A 23685-nucleotide genomic window follows, 5' to 3' on the forward strand; every position below is an offset into this window, starting at 1 on the left:
CACTAAAGTTATGAGACCTCAGTAAACATATAGTATGTAGGGATCACCTAATTAAGAGAGTTTCTCAATGTAATGATTAAAGTCTTTTAAAGATTTTTTCTTTTTATCAGAATTGAAACCGCCATAACTTTTGCGCGCAACAACCAAAATTACCCAGCAAAAATACCCATTACAAATTGGCCTACTTTCTCATTATTTTAACACGGGCATGTCATAGGGAGTAAGTACTTTTTTTTTGGCACTCAAAAGTAAATAAAAAAGTACTTAAATAAGTAGTTACGACTTGAAGTAACCAGGGAGTAACTACTTATTTATCTACTTTTTAGTGGCCAAAAAATAAGTACTTACTCCCTATGACATGCCCGTGTTAAAATAATGAGAAAGTAGGCCAATTTGTAATGAGTATTTTTGCTGGGTAGTATCTCGAACAGATTTAAGAATGGGATTTTTTTTCCCAATCTATGTACCAAAAATCTTTCATGTAGCTTAAAAAAATTTTTTTAATTTTTTTTTTATGGAAAACTAAAAAATTTTGACTTTTCTTCATATACCCTCGTTAGCAGACTTTCTCAGCTATGTGTATATGGATGAATTTCTAGAAGGGATTGAAATTTCACTACAATATTACTTTTTTCAATAAATGTATCCCCGAGACTGATTAATAGTACGGAGTAGGCTGTAAGATGTATCATATTTACGCTTATCAATGCTACTTCAGTTCTTTTAAGAATTACACACTAAGTGAGCAAAAATTATAGTAATCGCAAGTAATTGTTAAGGTTTAATGGCATTCCATTTGTGAAAAATTTTTGGTATAAAAATGTTAACTATATCAAAAGATCCATCTTTACAGAATAAACTGTAATAAATAATTTACCATTTGCTGTTAAGCGTGGAGCAACAAATCGATGTTTTACACGTAGCATGTTTTGAAAATGGTGTATGCTGCCTTCAATGAGGGAATCCAGTCAGTCATCAATGTGTGTATAATGGCTGTAAATGTTGTAAACCCGTGCAACTTCAAAAATGCACTCTCATCCGCACCACATATGTACAATGTACATATACGACACATGACCCCAACAAATACATATTTATGCAACATTATAAGGCATCGTACTGTTGCGATAGATAGCGAAACGAAATTTTTACAGTCGTAATCGTTGTTGGTGGGTCCTGGTGGAGTATGGATCGCTTACATAATATTTCGTCCTCTATTTTTTCACAACGAAATGTGGTTATGTGGTGAAAGAAAATTGTGGTAGTACTCACATTAAAATTCATTTTCAAATTGAAGTCATAATGTAAATATTTTTGTTAATGTTCGTGTCAGATTTATCACTGCTTAGGTACATCGAAAAACTCGTAACTTTTAACAACGACGAATACAAATTCTATTCCAAACATCTGCTAGAATCCCATTTTAAAAGCTTAAACATTTTAACATGTTTACCTTGTGGGTTTCTTTTTACCACCAAGAATTGCTCCATTAACTTCCTTTGTTGTCTATGATGATGATGATGATGATGTGTTGGTCGCCATTTTGTTAAAGGCGCCTTGTGTGTAGCGACACCACACAACAATGCGATTTTTTATTTGCCAGCCATTGTATTTCTTCTTTGGCTGTTGTCATGTTTTACAACAACATTTTACTTTTTGTGTTGGTGCTAATGTTATTGTGTCTAAGTATAGGTGTCTGAATGGATTTCAAATCGCTTTTCACAATAAACGTTAAAGACATGGCGATTATTTCCGCTAGATTTAACTAAGAACGTGACAATGTCGTCTTTAAGATCATGTATGTGTGTGTATATGCAGGTTTATTTTTTAAGGAATGTACTTACCTCTAGTTGCACAATTGTCTTAAGGCTATATTGATAAGACATTATAAAATGTGTTACCTGGCTTCAAAAAAATTTATTTATTTTTTTTTTGATTTTAAGCTCAACAGCTTACACCTATAAAATAGGTATAATATAATTTTGGTTTGCCGCAATATATTGACATTGCATTACAAAATGTCGCCTTAGGCCCTATAATCGGTAGTAGATATCCATCCAATGATATCTAAAAACGCAGAATTTCAGTGCCACCATCCAAATAGCAATCAAACTCATTTAAAACTCAATTCACACATACATGTTCGAACATTGCAATTCTAATTAAAAGCCAGAAAGCTGAGACATTCCTCTTTAAGATATTCAGCATCACGCACAACACCACGCCTCGAGTTGAAAGTTCATTGTCTGGAAACTGTGAATACCAGTCAAGTTATGCCAGTTAAATCAAAGTTCATACGTACATTAAATTAAAAATATTTCTGAAGCATTGTGGCGTTTTTTTATTGGGATAGCGTTTGCAATTTTGTTTTTTCAAAATAGTCTGGCTTAATCCCATTGTTGTTGTTTTAATATTTTAAAACAACTATTTTATTAGCGGAAAAGATTTGGCATTGTTCGCCAAGGGGTAAGGCAGGGAATACTATAGTTTCGATCCACGCCACTGGATCTCATCAGTTCCCTTGTTTCTTGTTTGTGGATATTCTCCACCGAAGTTATTTTTCAATAACTTCTTCAACAAGAAACTTTTTATACCCAAACATCAATCGTCAGCTCGAAGTATAAAGGTAAGCGAAGAAAAAAGTTCAATGAGAAGTTTTTCCTTGGCAACCTCATACAACTCCGACGAAAGTGTCTGCGAAAACAATTCAAACCTCTTCCACTTGTATGTGTCGTCTAATTTAGACGAATGCACACACCAAATATTTGGTTGGTCTGCTTTACAGCAAAAACAACACACGTCGTGCCAGTGTCCTCAATTTGAAGCATTGTGGCGTTTTTTTATTGGGATAGCGTTTGCAATTTTGTTTTTTCAAAATAGTCTGGCTTAATCCCATTGTTGTTGTTTTAATATTTTAAAACAACTATTTTATTAGTGGAAAAGATTTGGCATTGTTCGCCAAGGGGTAAGGCAGGGAATACTATAGTTTCGATCCACGCCACTGGATCTCATCAGTTCCCTTGTTTCTTGTTTGTGGATATTCTCCACCGAAGTTATTTTTCAATAACTTCTTCAACAAGAAACTTTTTATACCCAAACATCAATCGTCAGCTCGAAGTATAAAGGTAAGCGAAGAAAAAAGTTCAATGAGAAGTTTTTCCTTGGCAACCTCATACAACTCCGACGAAAGTGTCTGCGAAAACAATTCAAACCTCTTCCACTTGTATGTGTCGTCTAATTTAGACGAATGCACACACCAAATATTTGGTTGGTCTGCTTTACAGCAAAAACAACACACGTCGTGCCAGTGTCCTCAATTTGAAGCATTGTGGCGTTTTTTTATTGGGATAGCGTTTGCAATTTTGTTTTTTCAAAATAGTCTGGCTTAATCCCATTGTTGTTGTTTTAATATTTTAAAACAACTATTTTATTAGTGGAAAAGATTTGGCATTGTTCGCCAAGGGGTAAGGCAGGGAATACTATAGTTTCGATCCACGCCACTGGATCTCATCAGTTCCCTTGTTTCTTGTTTGTGGATATTCTCCACCGAAGTTATTTTTCAATAACTTCTTCAACAAGAAACTTTTTATACCCAAACATCAATCGTCAGCTCGAAGTATAAAGGTAAGCGAAGAAAAAAGTTCAATGAGAAGTTTTTCCTTGGCAACCTCATACAACTCCGACGAAAGTGTCTGCGAAAACAATTCAAACCTCTTCCACTTGTATGTGTCGTCTAATTTAGACGAATGCACACACCAAATATTTGGTTGGTCTGCTTTACAGCAAAAACAACACACGTCGTGCCAGTGTCCTCAATTTGAAGCATTGTGGCGTTTTTTTTTATTGGGATAGCGTTTGCAATTTTGTTTTTTCAAAATAGTCTGGCTTAATCCCATTGTTGTTGTTTTAATATTTTAAAACAACTATTTTATTAGTGGAAAAGATTTTCGCAGACACTTTCGTCGGAGTTGTATGAGGTTGCCAAGGAAAAACTTCTCATTGAACTTTTTTCTTCGCTTACCTTTATACTTCGAGCTGACGATTGATGTTTGGGTATAAAAAGTTTCTTGTTGAAGAAGTTATTGAAAAATAACTTCGGTGGAGAATATCCACAAACAAGAAACAAGGGAACTGATGAGATCCAGTGGCGTGGATCGAAACTATAGTATTCCCTGCCTTACCCCTTGGCGAACAATGCCAAATCTTTTCCACTAATAAAATAGTTGTTTTAAAATATTAAAACAACAACAATGGGATTAAGCCAGACTATTTTGAAAAAACAAAATTGCAAACGCTATCCCAATAAAAAAACGCCACAATGCTTCAAATTGAGGACACTGGCACGACGTGTGTTGTTTTTGCTGTAAAGCAGACCAACCAAATATTTGGTGTGTGCATTCGTCTAAATTAGACGACACATACAAGTGGAAGAGGTTTGAATTGTTTTCGCAGACACTTTCGTCGGAGTTGTATGAGGTTGCCAAGGAAAAACTTCTCATTGAACTTTTTTCTTCGCTTACCTTTATACTTCGAGCTGACGATTGATGTTTGGGTATAAAAAGTTTCTTGTTGAAGAAGTTATTGAAAAATAACTTCGGTGGAGAATATCCACAAACAAGAAACAAGGGAACTGATGAGATCCAGTGGCGTGGATCGAAACTATAGTATTCCCTGCCTTACCCCTTGGCGAACAATGCCAAATCTTTTCCACTAATAAAATAGTTGTTTTAAAATATTAAAACAACAACAATGGGATTAAGCCAGACTATTTGAAAAAACAAAATTGCAAACGCTATCCCAATAAAAAAACGCCACAATGCTTCAAATTGAGGACACTGGCACGACGTGTGTTGTTTTTGCTGTAAAGCAGACCAACCAAATATTTGGTGTGTGCATTCGTCTAAATTAGACGACACATACAAGTGGAAGAGGTTTGAATTGTTTTCGCAGACACTTTCGTCGGAGTTGTATGAGGTTGCCAAGGAAAAACTTCTCATTGAACTTTTTTCTTCGCTTACCTTTATACTTCGAGCTGACGATTGATGTTTGGGTATAAAAAGTTTCTTGTTGAAGAAGTTATTGAAAAATAACTTCGGTGGAGAATATCCACAAACAAGAAACAAGGGAACTGATGAGATCCAGTGGCGTGGATCGAAACTATAGTATTCCCTGCCTTACCCCTTGGCGAACAATGCCAAATCTTTTCCACTAATAAAATAGTTGTTTTAAAATATTAAAACAACAACAATGGGATTAAGCCAGACTATTTTGAAAAAACAAAATATTTCTCTCGAAATTATGAAGGACTAAATGAGACGACCGCCCACTTGAGACAAACGCTCATACACATCCACACATATTGCATACATTCGCACTTCGGGCAACAAAGACGCTTTTAATTAAAAATCTATGAAAATTACTTTATTTTATTAATTTCTCTTCTTTTATGACAAAATGAACATAGCACAGAATATTTACTACCGCCATTATGGCGTCTACGGAGTTTTCGAGGGGGTCTACGATGGAATCGCCACCACCTCATTAGCGTTAAATAAAGACTGCTAAACTTTATTTTCCTCGCAGAACTGTAATAACAACAACTATGCAATGAAAGCTAAAAATAACTCCTGCGGATAATGAGAATGTACAACAGAAAAGAAGGGATAATGACAAAAATCGTTGAAATAAGAGTGGTTTGTTTCCCTGTATTCTACTTCTTTGAAGTGTCGCAGCAATGAGCAATTACACTCAAGAGCAATACATTATGGTATGGATGTCCTGCTTGAACATCATTTAATTTACTAAGGTTTCGCTCGGGATTGCATTTATATATGGCTTCTTTTGAATTCGACTTATTACAACAAAAATTTGTGCTTCTTTCTATTGTACTTGTTGTACTTGTACATCGTTGAATGCGACATTTGCTTCAATTTCTTGAATGTTTGGAAGTTCCAAAAACCCAATGAGCTCAAATCTCATCTACCACAAAATGCTTTTTAATACACATTTAATGTAATTATTTGCAATCTATTTACTAATTGCTGCCAATTAAGTTTTATGCACCAGCAATTCAAATATCCAGGGAGTAGCAATTAATTCTAATTGATAATTGTGATAGATAATCGGAATGCTGATTTTTGGAATGTAATTATTGTGCAGATCCAATACAATACTTAAAATCATAACAAAGATGGTAGAAAAAAAAGTTTGAATGAAGAATAAAAATGTCAATGTAATAAAAAAGTTTGAATTCATTCAGTTCTTAAACATTCGCAATTGCTTCTTCCGTCGTACCTGTGCAAACATTCATACAAGGCATTTTGTCCCCTCTTAAAGAAGTAATATGTATTTTTGTTCTTCGTACCGAAAGCCCGCAAACCAACCATTTTTATTACCAATACTGGAAATAATAAAATGAAACTCCTACCAATGGGAGGCATAACATTATTTTACGAGTCCAACATTGGAACTGTACCTAGAGCATGTTGTTTAATACTAAACAAACACCTTGATGGACGGAAAATTATGGTCCAATCCAAAGTTATGTTTTCCTTATCATGACATTCCAATGAACATTCAACGAAAGAAGACTACATAAAATGTGCCTACTAAAACGGTGTTGCTAAAATATTAACGAATCCAACTCCCGAATGTGCAGGACAAGCATACGTGTGTAGAGTTATATGAAAGCGATATGTCCTGGCATGTCTGTATGTTATCTGCAATTTTTGGTTGTATGTACTTGGAAATAAATTAAATATTTATACAATTTATATACCATTTCTACGAGTATATGTGTCAGTGTGTATTTCACATACATTTCTTCTGTTTTCATTCTTCTGTTATTAAAGAACAACCCTTAGGAAATAGTGTGTCTTCCCCTTTTGAACTTTTGGAAGTATACCTTAGTAGAACTAAGTTGGTTGAGATCTTTGTTGAAATAAACAAGTTTGTCATAGAGTTAGTTCAGCTTGGTAAGGAGTAAAGTTTTCGGCATACCGGCAACGAACATCCTTCATATCAACAATTTAATTTGCTTTTTAGTATCCTAATCAAGAACATGCATGTATTAGTTAGACCCTTCGTTGGGGGCAAAAACAAGGTTATAAATAAATTCTTTCATCTATTTATATGTATATTATCTTTGATTTATATCGTTCACTTTTGCTGTTTTTCCTTTTCGCTTGACATGAGAAAGACGCCAGCCTCGTTAGACACAAATGATGAAGTGCATGTGAAGTGGTTGGAGGTTGAACAACAAACGGCCATGTTCTCAGATGTTGATAATCCGCAGCTTTATGGGTTCTTATCGCCATTAATTGCATGTAATCGCTTCATTTGTCTTTTCTCTGTTGTTGCTAAAATAAATCTGATTGTTCACTACAAAAGTTTTTGAATGTTGACACTTGTGATATGAATACTTTTTAATAAGTATTGATGACGTTGTAACGTGGTTATCGGTTGAAGTTGTTCCAATTGTACCCTTGATTAGGACTTGATTGGTTATTTAAAGCTTTCAAGGGACTCTGATTGATAGATATAAAAATATCACTGCTACAACATTTTCTTTAGTCCCATTTCCATACTACTTGCTGTTTTCAAGCAAAATCGTGAAAACCTAACAAAAAAAACTAATAATGTGAATTTTTACCACGATTTATTTAAAAAGCCCTCCGGCGATTTTTTTTGTTGTTTTTCGATTTTTCTCATCTATGAACATTGTAATTTCAGAATTCACAAAAACTTCCCAGGTGTAAGCCGGTTAAGGAGCACCGTGTATAACGAATTGATTTGAAGGCTCAAGTGGAAACTAGTTTTCATTGAAATTTACACAATAAATGAGAAACAATGCTCATTGTTCACAACTAGTTCACACTAAAAAAGAGAAGCAAAATTCGTAAAATAAAACTGCTGAGAAGTACGTTAAATTTTCAGTGAATTATTATGTGCGTAGTTTCTCTGAAATTAGACACTGATATTGAAGAAACTAAATTCTGTAGTACTTGATATCGGTTTGCCCATTTTACGTATGTCTTTTTTTGACTGTTCTACGTAAGCGCTTTGAGCTTTCCTGCACTGTCGACTCATAAAGTGATTATTTCCTCAAACTTATCTCGGTATCTGTCCATTGTCATTAAGTTGCGCACTGCGTGTGTGTTACTGTTGCGCTGAGGTGGCAGCTACTGTCCGGAACGCTGATCTATTGTGGTTCCCGGTCAATTCGGTATCGAAGAACCCGTAAATTGTAATAATTATTGTAAATTGATTATAATTTTTTATTTATAATAGTTTCTTTAAATGTACACTCAACAAATTGTGAGTATCGCCTTTTGGCCTTTGGACTTCTGAAAAAAGTAGTTTTTTTTCGCAAAATGTATTCCACATTCCTCTGTTTTCAAATATGATGCTAAAAATATTCCATATTGTTTTCCTTCTGTTTTTGCTTCTCCAGTAAAATTATGGTTTTGTGGTTCATCTTTGGGCATTTCTGGTGACCATATTAGTTCCCATGAACATGTCCAGAAGAAACTTCTATCATATCATTCTATAGATAGATGACCAAAAAAGGCGTTTCTCCATCACTTGCACTTTCTCGGGAGGGATAATTTTGTTAGGCTTATATCTTCCACCGTGGTGCAATGGTATGCACGCCCGCCTTGCACGCAGAAGGTCGGGGGTTCGATTCCCCGGCCAGGCAACATCAAACAATTTTTCACGGTGGCACAATACCCCTCAGTAATGTTGGCGACATTTCCTTGAAAAACTTCTCCATAAGTGGTGTCTTAAGACACGCCGTTCGGACTCGGCGATAAACAGTAGGTCCCATATCATTGAGCTAAATATGAATCGGGGTGCACTCATTGATATGAGAGGAGTCTCCCTTGTCCCGTATGGGATGTTGTGGAACAATGTTTTTTTTTATATCTTCCAAACCTTTAAAAATTTGGATTTACTATTAGGTACAAAGTTGTAGCTCTTCTTATAAAGAACAAATATTGGGAAGTCACATAATCCATCAAACTTCATCTTCAAAGTCAAAATCGTCAAGGTTACATTTATTTTATATTTTTTCTCGGTGTTTGGTCTATAGATATCAAACCGTTAACAATTCGAGGAAACGAGCAAATTTAATAATTTACCTAAAATCTCATTAAACAACTTTGTAGACCAAATGAACTTTAAAAAAGTCGTCATAGATAGAAATCGGTTTAAAAATGCGAAATACTTAAAAAAATACTATCATTTATCTTTTTTCTTTAAATAACTCAGCACTAAATAATGTAACCAAAATAGTTCAACATCGACGTAGGTTGCAAAAGTTAGTTAATTGGTGGTTTATTTTATTATTCCATTCTTAAGAAATTTTAAAGATTCAACATACGTATAAATGGCTTATACAATCCTAAATCCTTGCTGTACTTGAAAGGAAAATGTTCATATTTTACTGTTTAAGTATTTATATTTGTTCGTATACTACTAATAATAAACGCTACTCTTTTACTTAATTGTGCTTATTATTTTTGATAAATATTAATTCATTGATTTGCTTCGTTTCAATTATTGTTCTGAGTATTTGTTTATTATTTAGAACCAATTATTCGTCTACCCACCCATTATTCGTTAACCCCACATAATGCTTTACTCATTACTCCAAATAATTCCAATGAAATGTTTATTGGCATTTGCATCGCTCTTCTTGTATGAAGTGATTTTGTCCAAGCCATTCGCTATTTCTTAATTAACCCATAATTAATAAACCTGTATCGCCATTCATAATCATTAACTGTTGTTATTGAAGTGATTTTCATTGAATTGTTCGAATTTTCCTTGGAGTGGTCTATAAATTTGCCTTTATTTCTTTATTTGCCTGCTTTTTTTGTTTACTTAAACACACACACATATATATTATTTTGTTTCCTTTTCTTCTCGTTTCTTTTTTCTTTTTAGCTCCTGAACCTGCAAAAAATGAAAAACCAAAAGGTATTTCTTGTGCTCATATTCCTGTAGACAAATTGTGTTCGTTCGTTTAGTGTTCTTTAGTTGCCTAGAATGTTAAATTAGTTGTAGTCGAACAAAAAACATCGAAATATGAAGTAATAACTTCCTTTCAGGGGAAGCGATGTGGAATGAATAGTCAATTTGCATGATTGTATGATAGAGAACTTCCCTAGCTGTAGACTAGACGTGAAATATATACATATATAGAATGCACAAATAAATGATTCCAAGTAAGTACATATGTTTGTACGAATAAATGATGATAAGATGCTGTTGCATTTAGTTGGATATACTCGTATTTAGATAACTGAATAGAAGTTGGAATTGTCGGTGGTTTCAACGAATATATCTAAGTATGTAAGTATTTATGTATGGGTAGAATGATATCTTCCAGTACTGTGCATTACATTTTGAGAATTTTGAAAAGGGGACAGAAATTTGTCTTCACAATTTAAAATGTGCTATCAATAATACAAATCTTTGATATTCTTAAATTTGCAGCTTGCAGATTTTTGTTAGAAGCCTTAAAAATGTTTTCTTTTTTCGTTCTAACAACGGAATCGGTTAATTTTTACTATGCAAATTAATTTCCTTTAACTGTAAAGATTACCGATAAAATTTGATTAATCGGTTACGTAAAATTCTGCGTAAACGGTTTTAACAAAGTTTAAATAACCGCGCATCTGTGCCCTAATAAAAAGGCTTATTAACTAGGTCTGTAAACAGAGATCAATTTATGTATTGCAAATATATAATACACCAAAACACATAAACATAAGGCTTTCCGACCAGGAATAGGACAAACGTGCAAATATTCAATAAGAACCATTCATATACACTTACTCCTAGCTCTTATGGTGCTTGTACAATTTATTAACAAAGGTGCAATATTTCGGTTTGTTTTTTAACTGAGAGAGAAATAAACCATATTTTTATAGTTGAAATATATCGTAATATATTAAAAAATCTACACCCTTGGGAAATTAAAATCAAAACATTCATTCGTACAACCCCAAAAATCATACAGCCTAAATGATGCAAAGCATTAACTAGTTACGTACGTAAGAGTGATTGGAAGGGTTTGCATTTTGCATTTTAAGGGTGCGAAGTAATTTGTCCCCGCCATTCCATCATGCGTCAATGATAAATTTAGGATTGCTTAAATTAGTAAGAGGACTAAACACATTTCTAAATGAAACGCATCGAAATAATATCTTATGGCGCAGAAATGCGCGTGCCCGTAGAACAAATCCAAGATAAAACATTTCTTTGGATAACGATAACTGCAGTTATGATTGCAAAATACAAAAGTCAGGGAATACTGTAATCATAAACATAAACTTGCTGAATTCAAAATTCAATGTTAGTACAACTTATAATACATATTAGTTAAATCCCAAAAGTAGCAAAGCCGTGTTTTCGGACGAGATTATCGGCAAAGACAATTTCTCTTTGAAGACTTTTTATATATTTTTAAATACAACGGACAATTCCTGCTACGAAGAACTTCCCAACACAGCTTATGAGTCCGTGAAATATGTTGTTATGCGGTATTGACAGTAAATTTTTTTAGAGCTTCTGGTCCAAAGCATAGGCGTGACATTTTTTACTAATTTATGGAAATATGAAAGGAAAATTTTTTTCACTCCGTTTAAGTCTAATATAATGAACTTGCCGACAAAAATGTGGATTAGAAATTAACTGTACTTAGATACAAATGTTGAACTTTTGTGGGGGACCGATATGGGCCATTTTAGAAGTTAAACTAAATTTTGACAAAATATTTGGAGAACCAAAGTTTGGAGTAAATTGGTTGACCAATTCAAGTGATATCGTTCTAGCATTTTAGTGACATTTTATTGGGGGAGAAGTACCGGAAGTTGTGGTCCGGTATTGCCCCATGAAACTAAGTTTGGATAAAATATGACGAAGACCAAATGTTGGACCAAATCGGTTGAACAATTCGAGAGTTATCGTGCCATATGGGTTTTTACACCTTTCGGGCTGTTTTCCTACTTGCCCCTGAAATAACTTTTTACCGTCGTAATGAAGGTAACGAATGCAAATCGCTTCAACAAAAATCAAAGTGATTCGAGAACAGGTCTTAAAGTGAACTTATCCGAAATATTGTGTGGGAGGTACCAGAAGGAGTAGACGAATATAGTCCATATGTGAACCTGATCTATGTCTGGTAGATGTAATAGGATGTGCAAAAGTTATCGTGCGCACAATTTTTCCGAACATTTTTGAACTTTTGTGAGGGAGGTACCTGAAGGAGTGGACCTGGAAACTATGTTTGGACAAAATATTACGAAGGCCAAATTTTGGACCGAATTCGCAGATCCGTTCGAGACTTATCTTGCGCTCCAACACGGTGTCATAGGGGTTTTTTGCACCTTTCAGGCTATTTGCTCAGGAAGTGTGGACTTGCCCCTGATGAAACTTGTACCGTCGTATAGCGGACAGTGAAATTTTGTGTGGGAGGTACTCGAAGGAGTGGACCGATTGAGTCCATATTGGAACCTCATTGAAGTCTGGTAGAAATTTCACGATATACAAAGTATGGACCAAATTGGTTACTCCCTTCAAGAGTTATCGTGCGCACAAATTTTCCGAAAATTTTCGAACTTTTGTGGGGGAGGTACCATCTTCGAATTTAAACTAAGTTTGGGCAAAATATTACGAAAGCCAAATTTTGGACCCTATCGGCTCATCCGTTCGAGAGTTATCGTGCGCACCAGCCAGCTAGGCAGACAGACGGACGGACATTGCTAAATCGGCTCCAAATTGTCTGAAACACATTTCGTCCAAACATACTTGGGGTCTAAAACCATTATTTCGATGAGGCACATTTTGTCCGTATGAAAATGTATATGTATACCCTCGTTAGCATAAATGCTGAGGGTATACAAATTGGGTATTATAGGCTCAATAAGATTTTATAGGTATTGATCCGAACCGGGCACCCGAAGTTCTGGTTAAATTAACACTGTTAGGAAGTTCCACAAACTGATCGAAATTTTATTTTTTTATACCCTACACCACTATGTGCAAAGGGTATTACAAGTTTGTTTTGGTAAAAATTCATGCAACACCGCGAAATATTCGTCGGAGACCCCCAATGTGGTATACCAATCGTCATATCTCGTCGAAATAAAGCGATTTTGAGATGTGTGTCCGTCCGTGTGTCCGTCTGTCCATTATAAATTGTAATCAAACTCCCGGTCGCAATTATGAACCGATCGTCACAAAATTTGGTATGGAGGTCGGTTTTACATCGGAATAGATCGCTATTTTAATTGGTGATGATCGTCAAATATTTAGCGGGTGAAATGGACCAAAAACATAATATTTGTCCGATTTTGTAGCTGCTCTGTAGGTCGCAATAATAGTCCGATCGCCTCGAAATTTTAAATAAGGTAAGAGTTTATGACAAAGAAGAAGCTTGCAATTTGATATGGCGATCAGATAATATTCACAGGGTATAATGGACCACAACTTTTGTGTGAAAATTTTGAAAAGTTTCAATATACAGCTTATATCTTTTTTCTGAAAGAGACATTCCGGGCAAGTAAGCTATACTTGGAAGAGAAACGCTTGAACTTTCTATTGATGTCAATTGTGTTGATGTACGTGATCATATAACAGAGTTACATTCTAATATATCCAGTTTTTTGTTTGTAGTGTTATCATAAACACGCTAGAGGTCGCAATTACAGTTCAATAGTCGCGAAATTTTGCTGGAGGTAAGAGTTTGGGTTGAAGAAAATGCCTATAATTTTGCACGATGATCTGATATTATTTAGCGGGTGACATAGATCATTGCTTTTGTATGAAATTTATACAAATTTCATTTTTTGTCCATATTTTAATTCCTGGAGGGCATATACCGGCAATGTAGCTTACATATGCCAAAATAACTACTGACATTTCCCCTGATGCAAATTGCAATAATGTGTCTTCTAGATATCGGGCCTACTGCCTAATATATAATGGGTTTTGTGTAGAGAACCACAATTTCCTCCCATGCTACAAATTGTCTCTATCATGACAGAGAATTTTTCAGTTCAGTTGTCCAATTGGATTTTTCATACAAATATTGCAGCATTTGGTCGCTCTCGGCCTCATCGAAATAATGGTTTTAGACCCCAAGTATTTTTGGACGAAATTCGTTTCAGACAATTTGGAGTCGACCGAATCGGCAGATCCGTTCGCGAGTTATCTTACGCTCCAACCACCTCACATGGTTTCAAAGGGGGTTTTTGCAACTTTCAGGCTAAGTTCTCGGGAAGTATAAACTTGCCCCTAACGAAACTTGTACCGTCGTATGGGGGGCAGTGAATACAAGTTGCTAAAACAAAAATCAAAGCGATTCGAGAGATGGCCCTAAACTGAACTTTTCCGAAATTTTGTGTGGGAGGTACCCGTAGGAGTGGACCGATTGAGTCCATATCGAAACCTTATCTAAGTCTGGTACACACATTACGATGGGCAAAGTATGGACCAAATCGGTTACTCCCTTCAAGAGTTATCGTGCGCACAAATTTTCCGAACATTTTCGAACTTTTGTGGGGGAGGTACCGGAAGGAGTGGACCAATATAGTCCATCTTCGAACTTAAACTAAGTTTGGGCAAAATATTACGAAAGCCAAAATTTGAACCGAATCGGTCCAGCCAGCCAGACAGACGGACGGACATTGCTTAATCGACTCCAAATTGTCTGAAACACATTTCGTCCAAAGTGTATATCACCAATATTTTTGAAAATTTAACATAGCTGAAGCCAAGGTTCACCCTTTTAGAATACGCGACTTGTGGTTCTATACTATACAAATTAAATATTTTTGGATACAATGAAATGTTGTTGGACGTGGCAAAAAATATTGGCCTTAAAAGATAATTTGTGTGGAAGCTGTGGCTATATTTATGTTAAAAAATGGGTAAAAATGGGTTGAAGCCACCATGTCTTTTTTTGTTTTCTCGCGATTTGTAAGTAAACCACACTTCTCTCGATTTTCCTGTCAAAGTAAAAGTAGAAGCAAACTAAATAAGGATCATCTCACTAATGTATTACTTTTAAAAATTTGAACTGCTTCTACCATTAAATGATGCTGACATTTTGAAGCCAGTTTTACAGTGTTTTTTGACATTTTCTTCTAATTTCATTCCGCAAACAGGTTTTACAAAAAATCGTATATAGAATTGTAGAACTCGCGATTCTGAGTTATTTGATATATGTGTCGTGAATGTAGTCTACACAGCTTCATAGAAATCTGCATCCAAATACGGAAATTTTGTGCGCACATTTTTCTAAAAATCATATTTTTCGGGCCTAATTTTTACAATTGTCATTCGATTTCCTCGTACTTGATTGCACATTTTAGTTTTTTACGTTCCGGATCTAATAAATCATTCCCCGTGAAAATCCATCCACTAAAACGCGAGTTACAAGAAAGTCCAAAGTAGAAAAATCACCTAAAATTGTTTTTGGAAATAACGCGTATTTTATCGCGTTTTCTGCGGTTCGTTTCCACTGCAATGAAACAACAAATACAGCATCTTCGTTTTAGCGGAAACAGAGTTTTGAAAACTTCAGTGATAAGGGAGCTACATTCATTTTATCCCAAAAAATAGCGCGTGATGCTACATCCACGGTTCTTAATTGATCGCCTTGAAATAGATATATATCGATGTAGATTTTCATGGTGGACATTGAAATCGGATGCGGACAAAAATTGTATGCACTTTGCGTAAATTAGCGATATTTTATAGGTATTTTAATGCTAAGATGCAGCTGATGCTACATCTTAGCCTCCAAATTAAATTTCGAAAAATATATACAAATTAAAAGATATGGTCTTGCTGTACATGAAAATCACATGCGGACAAAATGATTTTGATAATTACGCGATTTACACGTATTTTCAAATGCATATAAATAAAAATGGGTTATTTGACCTCTATTTCCATTTCAGAAGCTTTAACATATATCCTCATTAACCCAATTAACTTCCCTAATGGGAAAGCTTTAATATGAATGTCAATAAAGCAAAATCCGTCTATTTTATTGGGAGATTTAAGCAAAATGAAGGAAGTATTCCTGTAAACTTTTCCAATATTTTCTACTACATAATGCATGTGAAAAAAATATTTTTTCGAACAAAAAATTATTTTTTGACCAAAATATGTGCTTATTTTGGCTGTAACATCGAAACTATAACACCAATCTCTATGATAGCAGTCTCATTTAATACGCCGTGAAGTTTGGATCCACATCAATTTTTTATGTAATTATATGACCACTAAATGGGCTTTAATTTTGAAAAAGTAGACTTATATTCAATAATTTAGCAATTTTATGTACATTCCGCGAATTCTGTGTAACATTTTGCAGGTATTATAAAATCTATTCGCTGAAGTCACTTCGAGAGAACTTTTTTGTAACAATTGTGCTCATTAAAATAATTAGCGTTTTTATAATATTTTCTTTCTTAAAAAGCGAAATAAAAGCGCCATAACTTTTGTCCGCAACAACCAAAAATTGGCGCGCGGCCAGATTCGTACTGGGAATCTTTTTCTTAACCTACATATCAAAAATCGTTGATGTAGCGCGAAAAAAAATTATCCTTTTTTTCTGAAATGGAATATGAAATAATTGACAATATTCCTGATATACCCTCGTTAGCATAAATGCTGAGGGTATAAAAATTGCAATTTTTGCTAATAATTTGTACTACTACTTTGTCGTATTGTACAAGAGTATTCACGATATTATTGTGGAATATGTATTTGGTATTTGCATTTGCAAGGTCTGAAATCGATTAAACTGAGAACAAACTATTCCCTCGAACATATTCGTAGACACGAAGGGATATGGGAGAAATAGATTTCGCTCATTTACTCAAAAAATGTGTTTCTTAGTTAGAAATTTTTGTTTTTTCACGACTTATATTTTATTATGTGTCAAATTTGCATGTTGATATCTCTAAATCTTAACGATTTATATATAGCTCGTTTACTATTAGTTTAGCAAAAATCAACAAAAATGTTTTTTTTTTTTGAGTTTTTAAAACATTAAAACACAGAAATTTAGCACTGATATCTGGCTAGATGCTTGCAAAATATGGTCCAAGTAGTTATTTTAGTTTGTGTGTAATAATCTTTTCAAGTTGGGAAGTCAAATTCCAATCGCCAATTTATGCTTGGTTTGCATTTATGAAATCCACTCGATTTCAACTGTCAATTCCTTTGCGTACACGTCAAATGAAAACTCACCTGAAATCCGCTGGATTTCATTTGACGTTTAAGCAATGGAATTGACAGTTGAAATCGAGTGGATTTCGTAAATGTAAACTTACTATTAAAACGTGTTTTTTTATCTAAACTGGATTTTTTTAAATGCCACTCTCTGAGTAAATGAGCGATTTGTGGGTGCAGCCCGATTCTAAAGACGTATGACATGGTTCAAGAAAATATATTTCCTTTATTGTTTATTAAACATTTTACATTACAGAAAGAAGTCTGTAGGTACCAAATATTTTAATTTGCATTTCTGTATCCCACATCTGTTGCAGAAAAATGCTAAATATTGGAGAGCGCCGTTGTATAGGGACTTTACCATATCATTTACTGATGTCCATATCATTGTCGTACCTTCCAATACACTGTGCCCTGGTTTGTCTGCACCACTATTTTACTAATTTACTAATGAGTTCAATGAAACAACACTAAACGCAAAATGCACAATTTGAGATTGTTTAGAGATATTCCAATTTTGATTTAAATATACATATGTATATAGATATATTTTCCGATTTAATGTATATATGATCACAGAGAGCTGACAACCACTATACAATAACATAAATATAATGCGATAAATATTAAAAAACAAAATGAATTGTACGATCACTTATATCCGGATAACGGATGAGTAAATAATGAAGATGATCACCCTATTTCTCACCATCGCCGTAATATGTAGTCTTCTAGTAAAACCATTCAGTATCGCGTGGATCTTTGTTATAATGATTACTACAAAAAAGGGAATGAGTTTACGATTTCAGATAATAATTGAGATGAACGCAGTGACAAGCGCATTTTATTTACATTAATTGCGGACCCCATTACATATTTTGGACGTTTCCCCAATCAACGTTTGCCATTGCAAATATGTACATATGTATATCAAATGTAATATAAAAAAGAAACAATAATAAAAAATCCGATTCAATGAATAAAAGAAAGCACAAACAACCTTGAGAGATGTATACAGTACTGAACTATTTAGAGTCACAGTAGAAACAAACGAACTACGTAACATTATATACGGGCTCACGTACTTTTATTGTTAAAATGGATGGATATGTTCGACCAAGGAAATGAATGTAAAACGCAAATAAAGACAACATCTGTGGATAGGACAAACTGATATATTTCTCCTCTGAAATATAGTTTCAAAAAGCTCAAATCAGTCATTATACAAAATTTGCTGCTAGCCAACGACAAATTTACTCACACTGAATGAATGTTGAATGTTGGTCGAGGACAAATTCATCTCAAGAGTTTTGAATGAAAGAGAGCTTCAGTGAATAACTACAGCTGTGGCAAAATTTTGAAATGAAAAAAGACAACTTGCGGCGAACACATATGGTTTAACTAACCATAATTTGATGTTTCACTCCAAAATAAATAAAACGAGAAGAAACTGAATTTTTGACCTCTGTAACGTAAAACACAGATATTAGACGAATGACAAAGTATCGTGCAACCCAGTTTTTGACAGTAAGAACGAACATCAACTGAATCCACATCTAACACGACTATTCAGTCGTTTGGTTATTCATGTTATTATAACGATGCTATTTCATTTTACTGAAGCTAGCGTCGCTTTTCAACATAGCATCCTTTTTCATCAATTCAACATACATACATAGTTCATTTATTTATTATATGCATACATATACATACAAGTGGCACTCATGGCACTGGGCGCCTTTTGTGTAGCCGCAGCAGATGCTGCAACATTGACTATGATGAGAATGGGTATTGGGTCACCTAGTAACCTGCAGACATTTCACCTCAACTTGGCAAACATTCGTGTACTTGTGCATTCAAATGCTATGTGTGTGTGTACATAGAAGATATTCGAACATAGAGGGTTCTCATAACTAGCTTTTATAAATGCATATATTTATTTGATATAAATGACCCGGCACCTGTTATCAGCCTATCAACCCAGAAGAATCTCCAGTTTAACGAAATTAAAAAATGATGAAGATCATGAACCCACTTAGTGCCCAGAATTTTTTTTTGCGAGAAAACTTAAAATTTTTTGGGAAAATTATAGTTTTAAGCAATTTTTAAAAAATAACTTTTTCTGTAAAACGTGTAGTTTTCCTGCAATCGGGGCTTCTTTCAAAAGTGGCAAAAACTTTGGAGGGTAATATAGGTCCAACGTATTCTTCTTTGGCACGGCGGTGCCGACGTTTTTCGGCAAAAAATTATAAAGATCAAACTTGTAGATAATTTTTCTGTCTACAATATTTACTTAGGTCACTTTTTGATTAGATCAACTGTTTTCAAAAAATAAATCCGAAAACCTAAAAACCCTTAAAATTTGACCTTTGACCCCGAATAATTTTTTTGCACACATGGGATCGATGGAAACTTTAACTACGATGCTTCTAATGGCAAACTCTATCTCTCCACCAAAATTCAGCTCTGTGGGAATTTTTGCTATTTCAATGTATATTTTGACTGGGCTAAAATCCACTTCAAATGTTTTGAAAATATAACATCACTTTTTTTAGCGACTTATTTATGGACTTTTGGTGGCTGTTTAATAACTACTAATTTCTTCCGACATGTCCATGTTAAAATTATGCATTAATAACTTGGATTGTAAGTACGTGTTAATAACATTTCTGCATAGCGACTGGTTTCTTGGATTGTTTTAAACACATCTTCTAACAAAAACCTTATAAGAGCGAAGCCAACATCTGTCAAAGGAAGTGTCTATGTTTATGCATGTGTTATATCTTTAAACAAAAAAAAAAAAAAAAAAAATGAAACTGAAAACGTAATCCTTTTGTGTCCTCAAAGGGAAAAATTGTTACCAGATTGGATAAAGACGCACGTTAAATAAGTAATTGCACACATTTTGTGTATTTCGACGGATTTTGTTTGTATATTTCTGTTTCTGTGTTAGATAATCGAACAGGTATTATTACTACAGACAACATTTTTTAAATAATATATCTTTCTTCTTTTCAGACTGGCGTAGTACAGATGGCACCGACCACCACGATCGTGTCCAGAGACAATTATCTGTCTCATCCGATAGCAAATTGTTAGACGATGACATTAGAGAAGAGACACGGGTGATAATGCGTCCCAAAAAACCACCCAGACCCAAATCTGAAGTATTCCTCAACAAACAAGAACAACATCCGCGTCGTAAACGTTTCAGTGCATTCGGGGTAAGTAAATATTATGCATCTTAAAATACATATGTATGTCCAAACGTATCGACAACTTATAATAGGTACATATTTTTGTTAGATCTTAAAGAAGTCGCATAAAAAACTGCTTAAATTAAAAATAGGTGTAAAGTAATTTAAACTAATAGTAAGTAATATTGGTTAGATATTCCGACAATTGGTAGGTTTAACAGTTTTAATAATCTAATTAATTTTTTTAAGCGAAACCCAAATTTTTCTTCATTTTGATGCGACAAAACTTAAAATTTGTATAACCAAATATAGGAGTACTGACCGATTATAGGAGCATACTTGGCAGACAATCGCACTCATTATAAATTTGCAAATTGCACAAATATAATTAAAAACAAGTAAAAAAGTATCAGTCGGCTTTGCCGACAGAGATATACCCTCAGCCTGTGCAAATTGAAACACTTTTTTCACAAAAAAAACTTATGTATTTAGGGGGTTTCAAAATTTTGGTCGTATGAACCGACAAAAATTTTGATTAAGATTAAAGTTCAAAAATTTTGCGGAAAAGGTACTTAAAGGAATGGACCGACATAGACCATGGGGGTGCCATATGGGGTTTTTACACCCTTCGGTCTGTTTTCTCAAGAAGTATGGACTTGCCCCTGAAACAACTTTTACCATCGTAATTGAGGCAGCGAATGTAAGTTGCTTCAACAAAAATCAAAGTGATTCAATAGCAGGTCTAAAAGTGAACTTATCCAAAATTTTGTGTGGGAGGTACGGGATGGAGTGGACAAATATAGTCCATATTCGAACCTATATCTGGTAGATATTATGAGAATGTGTAAAGTATGGACCGAATCGGTCACTCCCATCAAGAGTTATCGTGCGCACAATTTTTCCGAATATTTTTGCACTTTTGTGGGGTAGGTACATGAAGGAGTAGACCGATATGACTTATCTACGAACTTAAAGTAAGTTTGGAAACAATATTACGAAGGCCAAATTTTGGCCGGAATCGGCATTTCCGTTCGAGAATTATCTTGCGCTTCCACCCATAAACATGGTGTCATAGGGTTTGTTTTTCAACTTTCAGGTTATTTTTTCAGGAAGTATGGACTTGCCCCCGAATTAACTTGTACCTTCGTATAGGGCACAGTGAATACACGATGTTACAACAAAAACCAAGGCGATTCGAGAGCAGGTCCTAAATTGAACTTTTCCGAAATTTTGTGTGGGAGGTACTCGAAGGAGTTTAGCGATTGAGTCCATATTGAAACCAAATCTAAGTCTGGTAGAAATTTCATAATGTGCAAAGTATGGACCAAATCGGTTACTCCCTTCAAGAGTTATCGTACGCACAACTTTTCCGAACATTTTCGAACTTTTTTGGGGGAGGTACCGGAAGGAGTGGACCGATATAATCCATCTTTGAACTTGAACTAAGTTTGGACATAATATTACGAAAGCCAAATTTTGGACCGAATCGGCAGATCCGTTCGAGAGTTATCTTGCGCTCCAACCACTACACACGGTGTCATAGGTTTTTTGTAACTTTCAGGCTATTTTCTCAGGAAGTGTCGACTTGCCCCTAATGAAACTTACAGCGTCGTATAGAGGACAGCGAATACAACCTGCGTAAACAAAAATGAAAGCGATTCGAGACCAGGCCCTAAACTGAACTTTTCCGAAATTTTGTGTGGGAGGTACCCGAAGGAGTGAACCGATTGAGTCCATATTGGAACCTAATCTAAGTTTGGTAGAAATTACACGATGTGCAAAGTATGGACCAAATCGGTTATTCCCTACAAGAGTTATCGTGTGCACAAGTTTTGCGACAATTTTTGAACATTTGTGGGGGAGGTACCTGAGGGAGTGGACCTATATGACCCATCTTCGAACTTAAATCGAATCTGGACAAAATATTTCGATACCCAAAATTTGAACCGAATCGATTGATCCGTTCGAGAGTTATCGTGCGCACCAGCCAGCCAGACAGACAGACGGACAGACAGACAGACAGACGGACGGACATTGCTAGATCGACTCAAAATTGTCTGAAACGGATATCGTACAAACATACTTGGGGTCTAAAACCATTATTTCGATGAGGCACATTTTTGGCCGTATCAAAGTGTAAATACCCTCTTTAGCCTAAAGGCTGAGGGTATAATTATTTAAAATTGTTTTATTAGAGCTAAAGCCATACAAAATTTCCAGTTATGTCAACCAGAGTCCAATACTGTTTAACATTTTCACCCGGAAGTACAGGAATAACCAAATCCTTAATAAACTCCGACTACTGGAACACCCATATATTAGTCTATAAAAGGTTTCGCTTTGGACCTGTCCTGAAGTTTAATGTGTAAAAACCTTACATAATATTTGATCTGAAAGATAGAATCAACTAAGCATATACGAAGGAACGGGTCGACCCATATTGATTCTGAACTTCTCTTATTTGTACAATTTTATTATTTTAAAATATCATGGAAGAATGTAGCGGTTCGCCTGTTACCAATATACGGATCAGAGAGATAAGTAAACATTAGCTAGAAAATCATTTCTGTAAAGTTAAGTCTACCTAGGTTGTCCAAAAATCTATTTTTCTAAACAAAACAGGTTTCGTTTAACCTAAATATTCTACTTTTTCAAAAGCCGTTTTTCGGTTATTATAATTTTCGAAAGCGGTGGGCGGCAAGACATAAAATAATACTTTTATATTTGGCATTCGACCCATTAATGCATTATTAAGAATTGTGCTCTGTGAATAAATAGTATGAACCCTTACTACCACAAAATTGTCTACAAAAACAATTAAGTTTAAGAAAATGTAAAATGTACCTGGATTCGTCGTCTTGCATTTCAAACCTCAAATTATCGCGGAATGCCCCAATTGTTATAGTAGTCCTTTACATTTTGATGTTCGAGCCTTGTTTGAGGATATTTTGTTTTACTTATTCCGTTTTTAAGAATTTAAATTTTTTTTCAATATTTTTAACCCTAAATGCGTCGGGACACAAAAAGAAGTCTTTTCGCAATGTTCACCCATATATATTTTTTGAAATTGTAGTTACAACAGCGAATTCTGAATATTATTCAATAAATAACCTTTGCCTTATTTTTCTGTTCCTTTTGTTTTCCTTTTTCGTGCAAATATAATATGTTCTTTACCCAAAATAATCCAATTGTGAATAGAACTAGTCATGCACTATTATGATACTCAATTAAA

At 34.7% G+C, this 23685-nt stretch overlaps 1 protein-coding gene across 33 annotated transcripts in view; it reads left to right on the plus strand.

Moving 5' to 3' along the window:
* Positions 1 to 23685, plus strand: part of Eip63E (cyclin dependent kinase Eip63E) — a 263968-nt gene that overhangs the window by 215155 nt on the left and 25128 nt on the right. For 17 of the 33 annotated variants that reach the window (XM_073982730.1, XM_073982729.1, XM_073982731.1 and 14 more), the window contains 2 exons: positions 9949 to 9981; positions 20275 to 20480. In XM_073982730.1, the coding sequence (XP_073838831.1) occupies positions 9949 to 9981; positions 20275 to 20480 (239 nt within the window). The remainder of the gene's footprint in view (positions 1 to 9948; positions 9982 to 20274; positions 20481 to 23685) is intronic. The other 16 variants (XM_073982740.1, XM_073982739.1, XM_073982738.1 and 13 more) reach the window with 1 other exon arrangement.

Source organism: Musca autumnalis, unplaced genomic scaffold (genome assembly GCF_047663935.1).
Source record: "Musca autumnalis isolate F117 unplaced genomic scaffold, ASM4766393v1 scaffold_4, whole genome shotgun sequence".
Taxonomy (NCBI): Eukaryota; Metazoa; Arthropoda; class Insecta; order Diptera; family Muscidae; genus Musca; species Musca autumnalis.